This window comes from Aquarana catesbeiana, linkage group LG03 (assembly GCF_042186555.1).
Source record: "Aquarana catesbeiana isolate 2022-GZ linkage group LG03, ASM4218655v1, whole genome shotgun sequence".
NCBI classification, from domain to species: domain Eukaryota; kingdom Metazoa; phylum Chordata; class Amphibia; order Anura; family Ranidae; genus Aquarana; species Aquarana catesbeiana.
Genome location: NC_133326.1, coordinates 212,761,224 through 212,778,224, shown reverse-complemented (window position 1 = coordinate 212,778,224; position 17,001 = coordinate 212,761,224). Strand labels below are relative to the sequence as shown.

General features: G+C 48.2%; 1 protein-coding gene across 1 annotated transcript in view; it reads left to right on the top strand.

Annotated features, from left to right (window-relative positions):
- Nucleotides 1–906: 906 nt before the first annotated feature.
- The window catches only part of MAPK11 (mitogen-activated protein kinase 11), a 79,158-nt gene continuing 63,063 nt past the window's right edge, over nt 907–17,001 (top strand). Inside the window, exon 1 of the mRNA XM_073619755.1 lies at nt 907–1,097. Within this exon, the coding sequence (XP_073475856.1) occupies nt 985–1,097 (113 nt within the window). The 5' untranslated portion in view covers nt 907–984. The remainder of the gene's footprint in view (nt 1,098–17,001) is intronic.

The window sequence follows — 17,001 nt, the reverse complement described above, 5'->3', positions numbered from 1 at the left end:
CTTAACAGTGCCCATCAGTGCTGCCTATCAGTGCCCACCAGTGTCACTTAACAGTGCCCATCAGTGCTGCCTATCAGTGCCCTTAAGTGGCACCTCATCAGTGTCCACCAGTTTAGCCTATGAGTGCCGCCTCATCAATGAAGACGAAAAATTACTTAGTAACAAAATTTACTGACAGAAAAAAGGGAAAAAAACTTCTTTTTTTTCGTAATAAAAAAACCCGGCAGTGATTAAATACCACCAAATGAAAGCTCTATTTGTGTGAAGAAAATTATAAAAAATGTATTCGGGTACAGTGTAGCATGACCGTACAATTGTCATTCAAAGTGCGACATCTCTGAGAGCTGAAAAATGGCCTGGGCAGGAAGGGGGTGTTAGTACCCTGTAGACAAGTGGTTAAAGGGATGAGGTGGCAACCCTAGTTGTGTGTGAAAATCCCAGTAGATAAGAAGTTTTTGAAATACTCAGACCAACCCGTATGGCGCCAACAACCATGCCACATTCAAAGTCACTTAAATCCCCTTTCTTCCCCACTCTAATGCTCGGTTTGAAGTCGTCTTCACATCTAAAATGCCTAAATGCATTGAGTTGGTGCCATGTGATTGGCTGATTAGCAATTTGTGTCACCAAGTAATCCTGTACCTAATAAAGTGGCCGGTGAGTGTGAGCAGGTTATAGAATGATCTGCCATAAAGGATGAGTCCATGTTGAGGACAGGATGTGACTGGGTGTCATGGAGCTCATACTGAGGACTCCTCTGGATGTGAATCCCACATTCCGGTTGGATTAGTGACACCGGTTGGATTAGGTGTCACATTGATGTAATCCAGTGCTGAGTATTATGAGAAGTGTCCCTCCACCTGACCGATCCCTGTCCTCCTCCCTCCCCTCCCCCAGCTCTCCCTCTCCTCCTCCTCCTCCCGCCTCCTTCCTCCTCCTCCTCCTCCGCCGCCAGGGCTGTGTGTGTGCCGGGGCTCCACCGAGATGAGCAGCCGCAGCGGGTTCTACCGGCAAGAGCTGAACAAGACGGTGTGGGAGGTGCCGGAGCGGTATCAGCACCTCACCCCGGTGGGCTCGGGGGCCTATGGCTCTGTGTGGTAGGTACGGGGGGGGGGTGGGAACAAGTGTTCTCCTGGGCCTGTGCCCATCGGCTTCCCCTTTTATATGTGGGGGGAGGGGTGCTCGGCTCCTGGCCAGGTGTGTTATAAAGGTTCATTCATCTGATTGGACGAGGAGAGGTGCAGCCCTCATAGGGACCCATTGTCTGGATCTCAGCAGACTCCTCCTGTCCCCCCCATATCATGTCCTGGGGATGGTCTGTATACTCTGTGCTGTCATTGGAGGGCTGCTCTAGGGGTACAGCTTGTGTCACCTCTGTGATTGGATGTGTGCTCTGAGGGGATTTCCAACCCCTCCCCTGTACTACAGGTGGGTCTGCTACCTCAGGGGGAATTCTTCAGCCACAGACCTCACCTAGGAACCAGGAGAAATTAGAAGGGACAGAGGGGGGAGAATGCAGGGGGAGTTCTTGAGGGACACTGCGCCAGACAGGGACTGCCGTAGGGACTAGGCTGCATGGGGGGAATGGGTTAGACAGGGGAATCCCGTATGTGTCTGGGCCTGACAAGGGACTGTCAGACAGAAACACAATGCCCGGGGTACTAGGTTGGATGGGAAAATGCCAGAGGGACTGAGCCAGTTGGGAAGAATGCCAGCAGGAATGGGCCTGTTGAGGAATGTCAGAGCAACTGGATGGAGAAAAAAAGCCAGAGCAAGTGGGATGCATGGGTAGACTGCCAGGGGGACTGAGACAGACGGGTAGCGCCCCGGGGGGGGGGTCTTAGACAGACGGGTAGCGCCCCGGGGGGGGTCTTAGACAGACGGGTAGCGCCCCGGGGGGGGTCTTAGACAGACGGGTAGCGCCCCGGGGGGGGTCTTAGACAGACGGGTAGCGCCCCGGGGGGGGTCTTAGACAGACGGGTAGCGCCCCGGGGGGGGTCTTAGACAGACGGTAGCGCCCCGGGGGGGGTCTTAGACAGACGGGTAGCGCCCCGGGGGGGGTCTTAGACAGACGGGTAGCGCCCCGGGGGGGGTCTTAGACAGACGGGTAGCGCCCCGGGGGGGGTCTTAGACAGACGGGTAGCGCCCCGGGGGGGGTCTTAGACAGACGGGTAGCGCCCCGGGGGGGGTCTTAGACAGACGGGTAGCGCCCCGGGGGGGGTCTTAGACAGACGGGTAGCGCCCCGGGGGGGGTCTTAGACAGACGGGTAGCGCCCCGGGGGGGGTCTTAGACAGACGGGTAGCGCCCCGGGGGGGGTCTTAGACAGACGGGTAGCGCCCCGGGGGGGGGGTCTTAGACAGACGGGTAGCGCCCCGGGGGGGGGTCTTAGACAGACGGGTAGCGCCCCGGGGGGGGGTCTTAGACAGACGGGTAGCGCCCCGGGGGGGGGGTCTTAGACAGACGGGTAGCGCCCCGGGGGGGGGGTCTTAGACAGACGGGTAGCGCCCCGGGGGGGGTCTTAGACAGACGGGTAGCGCCCCGGGGGGGGTCTTAGACAGACGGGTAGCGCCCCGGGGGGGGTCTTAGACAGACGGGTAGCGCCCCGGGGGGGGGGTCTTAGACAGACGGGTAGCGCCCCGGGGGGGGGGTCTTAGACAGACGGGTAGCGCCCCGGGGGGGGTCTTAGACAGACGGGTAGCGCCCCGGGGGGGGTCTTAGACAGACGGGTAGCGCCCCGGGGGGGGTCTTAGACAGACGGGTAGCGCCCCGGGGGGGGGTCTTAGACAGACGGGTAGCGCCCCGGAGGGACTGAGACAGACGGGTAGCGCCCCGGAGGGACTGAGACAGACGGGTAGCGCCCCGGAGGGACTGAGACAGACGGGTAGAGGGACCCCGGGGGACTGGGGCCAGTCAGGGAGAGTGCCTGGGGGACTGGGACAAATGGGAAAAGCTAGCTGGGTTGGGAGAGAGAATATCAGAGTGACTGGGGAGAATGCTGGCGGGACTGGGCTGGAAATGCAGAGGGCGTGAGGGACTAGATCGGGCGGAGAGAATGCCAGAGGGACCAGACCAGATGGGGAGAATGCCAGAGGGACCAGACCAGATGGGGAGAATGCCAGAGGGACCAGACCAGATGGGGAGAATGCCAGAGGGACCAGACCAGGCGGGGAGAATGCCAGAGGGACCAGACCAGGCGGGGAGAATGCCAGAGGGACCAGACCAGGCGGGGAGAATGCCAGAGGGACCAGACCAGGCGGGGAGAATGCCAGAGGGACCAGACCAGGCGGGGAGAATGCCAGAGGGACCAGACCAGGCGGGGAGAATGCCAGAGGGACCAGACCAGGCGGGGAGAATGCCAGAGGGACCAGACCAGGCGGGGAGGATGCCAGAGGGACCAGACCAGGCGGGGAGGATGCCAGAGGGACCAGACCAGGCGGGGAGGATGCCAGAGGGACCAGACCAGGCGGGGAGGATGCCAGAGGGACCAGACCAGGCGGGGAGGATGCCAGAGGGACCAGACCAGGCGGGGAGGATGCCAGAGGGACCAGACCAGGCGGGGAGGATGCCAGAGGGACCAGACCAGGCGGGGAGGATGCCAGAGGGACCAGACCAGGCGGGGAGGATGCCAGAGGGACCAGACCAGGCGGGGAGGATGCCAGAGGGACCAGACCAGGCGGGGAGGATGCCAGAGGGACCAGACCAGGCGGGGAGGATGCCAGAGGGACCAGACCAGGCGGGGAGGATGCCAGAGGGACCAGGCGGGGAGGATGCCAGAGGGACCAGACCAGGCGGGGAGGATGCCAGAGGGACCAGACCTGACGGGGAGGATGCCAGAGGGACCAGACCAGGCGGGGAGGATGCCAGAGGGACCAGACCAGGCGGGGAGGATGCCAGAGGGACCAGACCAGGCGGGGAGGATGCCAGAGGGACCAGACCAGGCGGGGAGGATGCCAGAGGGACCAGACCAGGCGGGGAGGATGCCAGAGGGACCAGACCAGGCGGGGAGGATGCCAGAGGGACCAGACCAGGCGGGGAGAATGCCAGAGGGACCAGACCAGGCGGGGAGGATGCCAGAGGGACCAGACCAGGCGGGGAGGATGCCAGAGGGACCAGACCTGACGGGGAGGATGCCAGAGGGACCAGACCTGACGGGGAGGATGCCAGAGGGACCAGACCTGACGGGGAGAATGCCAGAGGGACCAGACCTGACGGGGAGAATGCCAGAGGGACCAGACCTGACGGGGAGAATGCCAGAGGGACCAGACCTGACGGGGAGAATGCCAGAGGGACCAGACCTGACGGGGAGAATGCCAGAGGGACTAGACCAGGTGGGAAAAAAACGAGAGGGGCTAGACCAGGCGAGAAGAATGGCAGAAAATTCAGGGAGTGTAGTTAGGCCAGAAGGGGAGAGGGTTGTGGGCTGGAAGGGGGGCATAAAGACTGAGCTAGACAGGGAGAATGCCCAAGGGACCAGGCTGAATGTCAAGAATGCCCAAGGGACTAGTCCGGACATAGACAAAATGCCTGAGATAACTAGGTTGGATGGGACCGGCCCAGGCCAGTGAAATGAGGGAAGAATGGAGGGGGGATAAGTCTGGGCAGGAATAACGGTGGCTTGACTGGGCCAGATGGGGAGAATTCTGAGGGGTCTTTGCCTGACACTGTGAATGTTGAGAGACTGGGCTAATGGGGAGAAGTGTGAAAAACTGGGCCATGTTGGAATGCAAACAAGGCTAGGCCAAGCAGGTAGAATGCAGGAGACAGTGCTTTATAGAGCTGCAGAGAGACTGTCAGAGATAGAAGCTGATGGAGTGTCAAAGAGACTAGCAAAATCTGTGATCATTCTATAAATATTGCTAAACATTCCGTTCCATAATTTAGTATCTCTGCATATCTCTAAAAATATATTTCACCACCCTGGACATTTGGTATACAAGGAAGCAGGACTGAGTAGCAGTTTGAGAACTTGCAGGTGAAGCTGTACCTGCCATATGCAATGGCCCCACACTAAAACTTTGCACAGGGTGTTTTAGCACCTAAGGCCAGCAACAAGTAGCCGCATCTGCTTTATTAGTATGTCTTATATGTTACTGATTATTTTGTGATCCCCTTCTTGAATAGTTATTTAATTGCCCCATGTCACTCATCATTCAGTTGCCCCTCTGGAAGAGCCTCTCCAAACACTACTATGGAGACTGCATGCTTCTCGTGATCAATGCATACAATAGCACGCAGTGTTGTACATATCAGAACTTCCTTCTCATGATGAGTAAACGTTTGCTTGTACCATCAGTCAGATGGAGTGAAGTGCAGTCCAGGATATTGAATCCTGAGAATATAAACACGGCTCACTAGCTCTCCTTGCTTCTTGTTACATTTGTTTATTGTCAGCTTGTTATCCCACTTACAATAACACCTGCTACTAGTACCTGAAAAAAGTTCATTTTGGTCATGTCTGGCCAATAGACATATTTAGTTGAAGTAGAAGGAAAGACTGCACAATAACCCTGCAAGGGTCCATTCACACCTGATTCGCTGACCTGCTTAGATCAATACGTATCAGCCAAAAATTGTATGCATGTATTTCAGGAGGAGCCGCTCACACTGGTATGCTGCACTGATGTGCGCTGCCCTTTGTGGAAAAAAAATGAACATGCTCTATTTTCTGTGGAATGCAACACGTGTAATAATGTTTGTCAGCGCTCTGCACATAACACAAAGCAGTCAAAGTTTTCTTTACAAATACAGTTTAGTGAAGTTTGAAAAAACGATTGCAGTGCATTTCAAAATGTAACACACCAGTGCATGTCAATGCACCTGTGTTTGAGTGCTTAACGCACACTTTGCTGTGTGAATGGCCCATCATGTTGCTTCCCTATTTCTCTGATATTCCCTGCATACGTGTTCTAATAAGTCTATTTTTTTAAAAGTTTTTCTGTGTGGTCACATGATCGCAAAGCTCCAGCTTTACCCCCTCTTTCCTCTTTCTCTGTGGCTGGTTGGTATAAACTCTAACCTGGCAGACAACGCCTGTGAATGATGGCAGAATGGCATCACTGCTCTATGGGATAAGGCCCTGTTCACACAGAGCATTTTTTAGCTTGTAAAACGCTCAGCTCTAAAGCTCCAAAATGGCTTACCGTTTCAACCGGCTCGCCTGAAAAAAGGATCCAACAGTGCAGCTGCCTGGTCACAATAAAAGGCGAGAACTGGAACGAGGTCATGATGTAATTTCTTGTCCAGGGTGGCAGTAAACCAATTATTTTTTTTTCTTTAACAACTTGCCGACCGCTGCACGCCGATATACATTGGCACAATGCCAGCGGTGGGCAAATGGGCGTACCTGTACGTCCCCTTTAATTGGCGGGGTTAGCGTGCGTGCACGTGCCCACTGCATACAGGGTGACAGAGTCCGCCGGTCTCCCGGCGATCGTGTCATTTCCCCGTTCTGCCTTGTGTCATGACAGAGATCACCGCTCTCTGTCATCGGGAGCAGTGATTGCTGTAATGTGACTTGAAGCCCATCCCCCCCACAGTTAGAATCACTCCCTAGGACACACTTAACCCCTTCATCGCCCCCTAGTGGTTAAACCCTTCCCTGCCAGTGTCATTTACACAGTAATCGGTGCATTTTTATAGCACTGATCGCTGTATAGATGAAAATGGTCTCAAAATAGTGTCAAAAGTGTGCGATTTGTGCGCCGTAATGTCGTAGTCATGATAAAAATCGCAGATCGCCGCCATTACTAGTAAAAAAAAATGAATAATAAAAATACCATAAAACTATCCCTGTTTTGTAGATGCTATAACTTTTGCGCAAACCAAGCAATATACGCTTATTGCGAATTATTTATTTATTTTTATACCAAAAATATGTAGAAGAATACATATCGGCCTAAACTGAGGGAAAATTTTTTTTATATATATATTTATAGCAAAAAGTAAAAAATATTGCTTTTTTTTTTTTTTTCAAAATTGTCGCTCTTTTTTTGTTTATAGCGCAAAAATAAAAACTGCAGAGGTGATCAAATACCACCAAAAGAAAGCACTATTTGTGGTAAAAAAGCGACGCAGTGCTCTGGTCAGGAAGGGGGTAAAATCCTTCGGGGATGAAGCGCTTAAAGTAAAAGATGAAAAAAAAAAAAGTTAGTTTTTCTTGTTTTTTTGCTTTCAACTTCTTGCCGACAGCCCCATGTACATTTACTGCAAGGCGGCGGCTCCTCTGTGCACAGTTTTGTACAGGTACGTGATTTTTCACCTCCTGGTCTGCTGCACGCACGCGTGCCATCGGTGGCACGTGTCTGCTGTGATTTGACACAGCAGGAGCCAATCAGCTGGTCTTGTGGACCCAATGTCCACCGGGACACACCAATCGTTTCCAACAGAGCAGAGTGGCGATTTGCCCATGTAAACAAGGTAGATCGCTGTTCTGTTAGTAGGGAAGACAGATATCCTGTGTTTCTGCTAAGCAACACACACACACACACACACACACCACTCCCTAGGAACACATTTAACCCTGATGTTAACCCCTTCCCTGCCAGTGTCAGTACAGTGATAATGCATATTTTTTTATCACAGATCACTGTATTGGTGTCACTTGGTGTCCGCCGCAATGTCGCAGTCCATTTGAACAAAGGCAGCTACCGAACACTCCGATCAGCTGAACCAGGAACCCATATAAATAAGTCTCCCCCCAAATACGAGACAAGATGCTCTGTCTGTATAAGTCGCTGGAAAAATTCCGTAAAAATATCCCATAGTTTGTAGACACTAACTTTTGCGCAAGCCAATCAATATACGCTTATTGAGATTTTTTTTTACCAAAAACGTAGCAGAATACATATTGACCTAAATTGATGAAGAAATTTAGATTTTTTTAAAAAATTTTTATTGAATATGTTTTATAGCAGAAAGTAAAAAATATATAGGTTTTTTTTTTTTTTTAAATTGTTTTTTTGTTTATACTGAAAAAATAAAAACCGCAGAGTTTTATTTGGGTACAGCTTCGTAATGCAGTGCTGTATCGCAAAAAAATGGTTAAAGGTGGGGCAGCGGATGTAAGCGGATCGGCTGTTAGTTTACACCCGCCTACCTCCAATCTGATCTGGCAAAAATAAACGTATGGGGATCCGTTCTCTGTCTGTCTGTCTGGATCGGAGGGCAGCTGGGTGTAAACTAACTGCCGCTCCATTTACATCTAACTGCCCATAGAGCAGAGCGGGCTGTGTCCGTATAAACGGAGTGTATAGAGACCTGTTATCCATCTGCTCTGCTCAGCGGGGGACCAGCTATAAAAGGGGCCTCACCACACCTCAGCTTGCTTTTCTTTAAGTAGCTCATGGAGACTTTTGAGGTATATTTAGGATCACTGTCTTGTAGAATTCATCCCTTTTCAGCTTTTTGTCTGACTGTTGCATACTGACATAAAGAATTTACTAATATTTTGTACAATCCAGATTTCCCTTTACAAAAGCAACGTTTCATTTGTCACTGGCTGCCCCAAAGCCTAATGGATCCAACCTCATGTTTAGGGTCCCATTCACACCTTGGAGTTCCAGGAACATGCACGCGCTTGCAGTGCCATTAGTTCTTAACAGCACCCCAAATGCTGGTAGCAGTCGCGTGACAAAACGTGCAAAGCTTACCGCAAAAAAAAAAAACGCGACACACAGGTTTGAATGTGGCCTAACAGCTGGCAAGGTGTTTCTTTCATTAAATGCTACTTCTTGTTTTTTTACTGTTTTACTGTATAAACCCTTGGTGATTGTGGCCAAAGAGTTCAATTATTACTTCATTAGTACACAGCAATTGTTTCCAAACAGCATCTGGCTAGTCTAAATGCTGTTTTGCATACCTAATATTACCTTGGGAGTTGAGTATCAGGTAAATAAAAGCACTTTTAGGCTCCATTCACACTTGTGCAACTTGTCATGTGACTTTGGACATCAAAGTCGCATTCTTTTCAATGGCACCCATTCAAATCGGTGCGACTTAAAGTTGCAGCGAATGTGAAAAGGTGCCTGCACTGCTTTGGTTTGACTTTTGATGTGTCCAGAGAGTGTAAAGTCGGATCAAAGTCGCACTGGAAATCGTGCGACTGGAGAAGTGCTAATGTGAATGGAGTCTTATGTCTGGTGCACACTATGAGATTATCAGGGGGGAGGGCCGGGATCTGAGGGTCCCCTTGTTAAAGGGGGCTTCCAGATTCCGATAAGCCCCCTGCCCGCAGACCCCCACAACCACCGGGCAAGGGTTGTGGGGATGAGGCCCTTGTCCTCATCAACATTGGGACAAGGTGCTTCGGGGGGCTACCCCAAAGCACCCTCCCAATGTTGAGAGCATGTGGCCTGGTACGGTTCAGGAGGGGGGGGCGCTCTCTCGTCCTCTTTACTTGCGGCCTGCCAGGTTGCGTGCTTGGATAAGGGTCTGGTATGGATTTTTGGGGGGATCCCACGCCATTTTTTTTTTTTTTTTTTTTTTTTTTTTTTTTAATTTTGGCGCGGGGTTCCCCTTAAAATCCATACCAGACCTGAAGGGCCTGGTATGGAATTTAGGGGGACCCCCACGTCTTTTTTTTTTTTTTTTTTTTTAATTTTGGTTCAGGGTTCCCCTGTGGGGAATTCCCATGCCGTTTTTATCAATGAACTTTTATGTGTATTGTCGGACTGGCAATTCATTAATAGCCGTGAGTAGTTTTAAAATGACTTTTTTTTCCTTTGAAATGTCATATTGCTGTCAGACTGTTCTAAACACGGGAAACATACGCCCCTTTACAGGCATACTATAGACACCCCCCAGGTACGAAATTTAAAGGAATATTACACTTTTATTGTTTCACTTTAAGCATTATTAAAATCACTGCTCCTGAAAAAATGGCCGTTTTTAAAACTTTTTTTTTTTGCATTGATCCATGTCCCCTGGGGCAGAACCCAGGTCCCCAAACACTTTTTATGACAATAACTTGCATATAAGCCTTTAAAATTAACACTTTTGATTTCTCCCATAGACTTTTAAAGGGTGTTCCGCTGCTTTCGAACACCCCAAATTGTTCGCTGTTCGGCGAACTGGCGAACAGCCGATGTTCGAGTCGAGCATGAGTTCGACTCAAACTCGAAGCTCATCCCTACACATCACCTGTGCTGATCATATCCCTTGTGTGTTCTGTTCTAATGAGTAGAGATTGGTTGGCTAAACTTTCCAGATAATTTCTATTGTTTTCCATGGAGATACGTGGGCATCTGGATGTTCTGTTCTGTAAAGGATAAATTCACTTTAGGAACATGTCACGTGTTCCACCCTGAATGTTCCAGTATCTGCACCCTGCACACCCGATCCCCCTTTCCCTGTGACGATGGGCGGAGGATCTTCTCCCTGTACCCGCTGTCACAATTTAAAAACCCCTGTGGGACTCTCACACACATGGCTGCATCATTCATTCACAGTTTCCTGTGACTGAATAGACTACAAGTACCATCAGCCATTGCAACTGACGGCTTGTAGTTCTCAATGAACTATAAGGGTGCTGGTGAGTGTCCTCATAGTCCATTGATCTTCCTGCTCTTAGGTAACTGCCTGCCTATACAATGTATGAGCAAACTGCTATCCTGAAAGTCTACAGGAGCCTGAGATTGCATCCGCCATTGCCGATCGTGGGTGTAATGCTCTGCAAGCTCCTATAGAAAAATGATAATAAATGCACATTTTTTTTTTAATTTCTTTTTTTACCTGCAAAACAATGTGCATCTGTTATTATTTATTTATTTATTTTTTTTATGTGCGGCTTGCCAACATCTGTGCAACTTTATTTACACAGATGTCGACGCAAGTTGCACATGAAATCTCACAGAAATAGTGCAGGAACCTTTTTCAAAGTCGCGGAACAGTTTTCATGGCCGGCACAGGGGTGCAACTTGTCATTCAGTTTTGAACTGTCAAATCGCATAGCAAATCGCTCTGGTGTGAACCAGGGCTGAATGTACACAATTAATCCATCTCTATGTGCATATTTTATGAAGTCAGATTATACCTGCATGCCCACTTTCCATCTCATGACTTTCTGTAGCTTAAAGCGGAACGTCACCCAATAGGGGAAGTTCCACTTTTCCTTCCTTCCCCCTACTCTCCCATAATTGGAATGTATTTTTAACTAATGGCACAGCAAGAGCGACAGGCGTCGAGAGATGTCAATGCAGCCTAAAAGGTAAGAAATATTTCATACCCCTTTTTTATTTTATTTTTTTATTTTATTTAGACATGCTGTGGGAATAGGAACATGTAAGAAACATATAGCGCGGTTTTCTCAAATTTGACTGCAAAAGTGGCTTTCAGCCTGTGTTCACACTAGCACGATCTCTGAGCAATATGAGTTCAGCCATACAGTTGTATGGCTGAACTCGCATTGGATTCGCACAGAAAATAGTACAGGGACTTGTTTTTCCCTGCACTAGAATCGGATCGCATGTGTGTTTTCACCTATGTGATCCGATTCCTGTGCGAGTTCAAAGTTCGCAGCGGTTCCCACAAGGCAGTGTGAAATGCCTGCGGGAGAGGAGCGATGCAGGAACCGGTGCTGGAACCGATCTGGTTCCTGCATCGCACTAGTGTGAACCCAGGGTAAAGCATTCTTCAGCTCCAGTTTGTGAGCTTTGAACACTTGAAGCTCATTGAAGCTTTAAAATTGCTGTAAATAGTGCCTTTGTCCTATTTATACAAGGCCTTAGGTCTTCAAGAAAGCTGCTCAAAGCTGTGTAAATGCCTGCTGAATCTCACATTCTTTAGACTAACTTACTAGCTAAGATTAAAATGATTGTAAAGGCAGACTTTTTTTAATGCATTAAGATAAAAAGCCTTCTGTGTGCAGCAGCCCCCTAATACTTACCTGAGGTCTCTCTAGATCCAGCAATGTTGCAGGATTGTCTTGGCTGCCCTGGACTCCCCTCCTCATTGGTTGAGACAGGAAAGAAAGGGGGCCAGGCCATGGCTCCGTGTCTCAGGTAACCACCCCCTCCCCTCCAGAACACTCCTGTCAGCGCTCTAAGCCATTGGCAGCTGCCAGCCTGCTGCTGGTTTTCTAAGCTTCTGTTGGACTGGCTTGCCATACACACATGCCTGAATGTCGGGCAGTTTTTATTGAACTGGCCAAAACAGATCATCTTTTTTTGAGTCTGTTGCAAAGTTTTGTACCTGGAGATCTTGCCAATAACAACATTTCCTGTTACAGGCTGACCACAATAAGCCACTTCCTTGTAATTAGCAGGGTGGTTAGCCTGTCATGCAAGCTCCTTCTGTTGGCCATTGGGCTGCCTATATCATAGATCTGATATACTGCTTATCAGACGTAAACGGGGTATAAGAAGATTATACTGGCTGCTGAATTGTGACAATGGATTATGTCATCCCGACATTCATAAAATGATTCTTACCAGTATACACTACACTTATCAGGGTGGTATCACTATTGGCTGTCCATACATTGCTTGAGAAATCAATCGATAATCCCTATCAATGCTGATTAGCGTGGATGGGATAATCTCCGTCAGCTATTGCATTCAGCAGCTGCAGCACCAATGTCCGCCTGAGTTCCTGAGCAGTGACTGCATCTGATCAGCCCTGTGGTAGGAAGGAGGCACTACTAAATCTTTCTACTTTGATGCTAACAGCCCCAGTAAAAACATTAAGAAGAATCTGCACATGGGCTTATATTTATGAGAGATTCCACATGTTTTAATCCCGGTTCACACTGGTGTGATGTGGGAAACCCTGCGATTTTTAGTGCTGGTTCCCGCATTGCTCCTGAATCGCACACTGGTTCACACTGCTGGGGGTGTCAATGTAAAGTTAATAACACCGCCAGATCGGTTTATGAACTGTGTTCATTGTGAACTGTGAATTGTTTCAGGAATTGGATCGCATAGGTGTGCACACCCAATGCGATCCTATTCCAGTGCAGACCAAAAAAAAGGTCCTGCACCATTTTGCTGTGAATGTGATGTGATTTCAGCCATACAGTTTGGTTGAATTGGTATCGCACAGACATTGCATGTGATGCATGTTACTGCGTTGATCCAACAGGTTATCATGCAATACCCCACTGGTGGGAGTTTGGCCCTTAGCATCTCTCATGAAACACATTTAATCTAGTCTGGTATTCATTGAATGTAGGTCTGAGATGTACTACATCATTGGCAGTGATTTCTGTTCTTGCTAGTCTTTGGTCCTCACCTGAAAGACACATTTGCTACAAAAGCACATTTTTACCATCTTGTAAAACGGGTCCTTCTCTATTGGCTAGTGGCACCATACCTTTGGATGAAGCCTAGCACAAGCCTGAGTACTATGCACTTGGTGTTTTCTGTACTCTGCTCTTCTTTTTAAATGCAGTTTGACCTTTCTACTTTTTTTACTTTGAGTTAAGTTCATATAAGGGCAGTACATTCACACAAGGTTTTTGGATGATTTTTGCGGTACAGGTTGGGTTTCAGCTCTGGAAGAAGTACTGGTTGATAACATACCTTTAATACAGAAGTACTTAGACTGGGGGAGGAAGTGTCAGCCAGTCTGGGCTCTAATACAGTACATCTGGAAAATATTCACAGCGCTTCACTTTTTCCACATTTTGTTATGTTACAGCCTTATACCAAAATGGATTAAATTCATTATTTTTTCCTAAAAATTCTACAAACAATATCCCATAATGACAACTTTAAAGAAGTTTGTTTGAAACCTTTGCAAATTTATTAAAAATAAAAACCGAAAAAAAATCACATATACATAAGTATTCACAGCCGTTGCCATGGCACTCAAAATTGAGCTCAGGTGCATCCTGTTTCAACTGATCATCATTGAGATGTTTCTCCACCATGATTGGAGTCCATCTGTGGTAAATTCAGTTTATTGGACATGATTTGGAAAGGCACACACCTGTCTATATAAGGTCCCGCAGTTAACAGTGCTTGTCAGAGCACAAACCAAGCCATGAAGTCCAAGGAATTGTCTGTAGACCTCTGAGACAGGATTGTATGGAGGCACCGATCTGGGGAAGGGTTCAGAAAAATTTCTGCAGCATTGAAGGTCCCAACGAGCAAAGTGGCCCCCATCATCCGTAAATGGAAGAAGTTTGAAACCACTAGGACTCTTCCTAAAGCGGGCCACCCGACCAAGATGAGCAAATGGGGGAGAAGGGCCTTAGTCAGAGAAGTGACTAAGAACTCGATGGTCACTCTGACAGAGCTCCAGCGTTTCTCTGTGGAGAGCGGAGACCCTTCCACAAGAACAACCATCTCTGCAGCACTCCGCCAATCAGGCCTGTATGGTAGAGGGGCCAGACAGAAGCCACTCCTCAGTAAAAGACACATGAGAGCCCATAGAGAGTTTGCCAAAAGGCACCTGAAGGACTCTCAGACCATGAGAAACAAAATTCTCTGGTCTGATGAAACAAAGATTAAACTCTTTGGCCTGAAGGGCAAGCGTCATGTCTGGAGGAAACCAGGCACCGCTCATCACCTGTCCAATACCATCCCTACAGTGAAACATGGTGGTGGCAGCTTCATGAAAGGAAAGATGAATGCAGCAATGTACAGAGACATCCTTGATGAAAACCTGCTCCAGAGCACTCTGGACCTCAGACTGGGGCGAAGGTTCATCTTCCAACAGGACAACAACCCTAAGCATACAGCCAAAATAACAAAGGAGTGTCTACGGGCCAACTCTGTGAATGCCCTTGAGTGGCCCAGACTTGAACCCAATTGAACATCCTTGGAGAGATCTGAAAATGGCTGTGCACCGACGCTCCCCAACCAACCTGATGGAGCTTGAGAGACCCTGCAAAGAAGAATAGGAGAAGCTGACCAAAAATAGTTGTGCCAAGCTTGTAGCATCATACTCAAAAAGACTTGAGGCCGTAATTGGTGCCAAAGCTGCTTCAACAAAGTATTGAGCAAAGGCTGTGAATACTTATGTACATGAGATTCTTTCATTTTTTATTTTTAATAAATTTGCAAATATTTCAAACATATTTCTTTCATGTTGTCATTATGTGGAATTTTGAGGAAAATAATGAATTTAATCCATTTTGGAATAAGGCTGTAACATAACAAAATGTGGACAAAGTGAAGCGCTCTGAATGCTTTCCGGATGCACTGTACTTTGCACAAAGGATTAGTCTGGCACTAGGGACATGCTTAAAAGGGGAGATCACAGGGATAATGAGGTGCTGATACTACCTTATTGTCCAGTCTACAATCCATGGTAGAGCGATGCAGAATTTCTTCAGCTTTTATATATATATATATATATATATATATATATATACATACAGCTTTTTCATATTCATCTATGCACTTATTGGATGTTTGCAGGGTTAGGAGTAAAGTAGGATACAGGCAGTCCCCGCGTTACGAACACAATAGGAACTATAGGTTTGTTTGTAAGTCAAAGTTGTTCGTAGGTCGGAACACTGCATTCGTATGTGTAACTGCCGACTGTGCATGGATGTGGGATGTTCCGGGTGCTTGTTATGTTATCTGGTGCATAGTACGGCAGTGTGGGATGTGTTGGTAAGTGCTCGAAAGGTATTCAGGACCCGCGTGGAGCACAAGTGGCAGGCATTTGAGGCCGTTCGTAAGTAGGAGTTGTTCGTAACTCATGGACTGCCTGTATACAGTATCTCACAAAAGTGAGTACACCCCTCACATTTTTGTAAATATTTTATTATATCTTTTCATGTGACAACACTGAAGAAATGACGCTTTGCTACAGTGTAAAGTAGTGAGTGTATAGCTTGTATAACAGTGTAAATTTGCTGTTCTCTCAAAATAACTCAACACACAGCCATTAATGTCTAAACCACTGGCAACGAAAGTGAGTACACCCCTAAGTGAAAATGTCCAAATTGATCCCAATCCCTCCCCGGTGTCATGTGACTCGTTAGTGTAACAGGGTCTCAAGTGTGAAAAGGGAGCAGGTGCGTAAGATTGGTGTTCTCGCTCTCACTCTTATACTTTTCACTGGAAGTTCAACATGGCAGCTCATGGCAAAGAACTCTTTTGAGGATTTGAAAAAAAGAATTATTGCTCTACATAAAGATGACCTTGTCTATAAGAAGATTGCCAAGACCCTGAAACTGAGCTGCAGCACAGTGGCCAAGACCATGCAGTGGTTTAACAGGACAGGTTCCACTCAGAACAGGCCTCACCATCGTCGACCAAAGAAGTTGAGTCCACATGCTCAGGGTCGTATCCAGAGGTTGTCTTTGGGAATAGATGTATGAGTGCTGCCAGCATTGCTGCAGAGCTTGAATGGGTGGGGGCTCAGCCTGTTGGTGCTCAGACCATACAATGCATACTGCATCGAATTGGTCTGCATGGCCATGGTCCCAGAAGGAAACCTCTTCTAAAGATGATGCACAAGAAAGCCTGTAAACAGTTTGCTGAATACAAGCAGACTAAGGACATGGATTACTGGAACCATGTCCTGTGGTCTGATGAGACCAAGATAAACTTATTTGGTTCAGACAGGGTCAAGCGTGTGGCGGGAAACCAGGTGAGGAGTACAAGGTGAGGAGTGTGTCTTGCCTACAGACAAGCATGGTGGTGGGGGTGTCATGTCTGGGGCTGCATGAGTACTGCTGGCACTGGGGAGCTACAGTTCAGGGAACCATGAATGCCAAAATTCACTGTGACATACTGAAGCAGAGCATAATCCCTTCCCTTAAGAAACTGGGCCGCAGGGCAGTATTCCAACATAAGGACCCCAAACACACCTCCAAGATGACTGCTGCCTTGCTAAAGAAGCTGAGGGTAAAGGTGATGGACTGGCCAGGCATTTCTCCAGACCTAAACCCTATTGAGCATCTGTGGGGCATCCTCAAACGGAAGGTGGAGGAGTGCAAGGTCTCCAACATCCACCAGCTCAGTGATGTCATCATGGAGGAGTGGAAGAGGCAGTGGCAACCTGTGAAACTCTGGTGAACTCTATGCCCAAGAGGGTTAAGGCAGTGC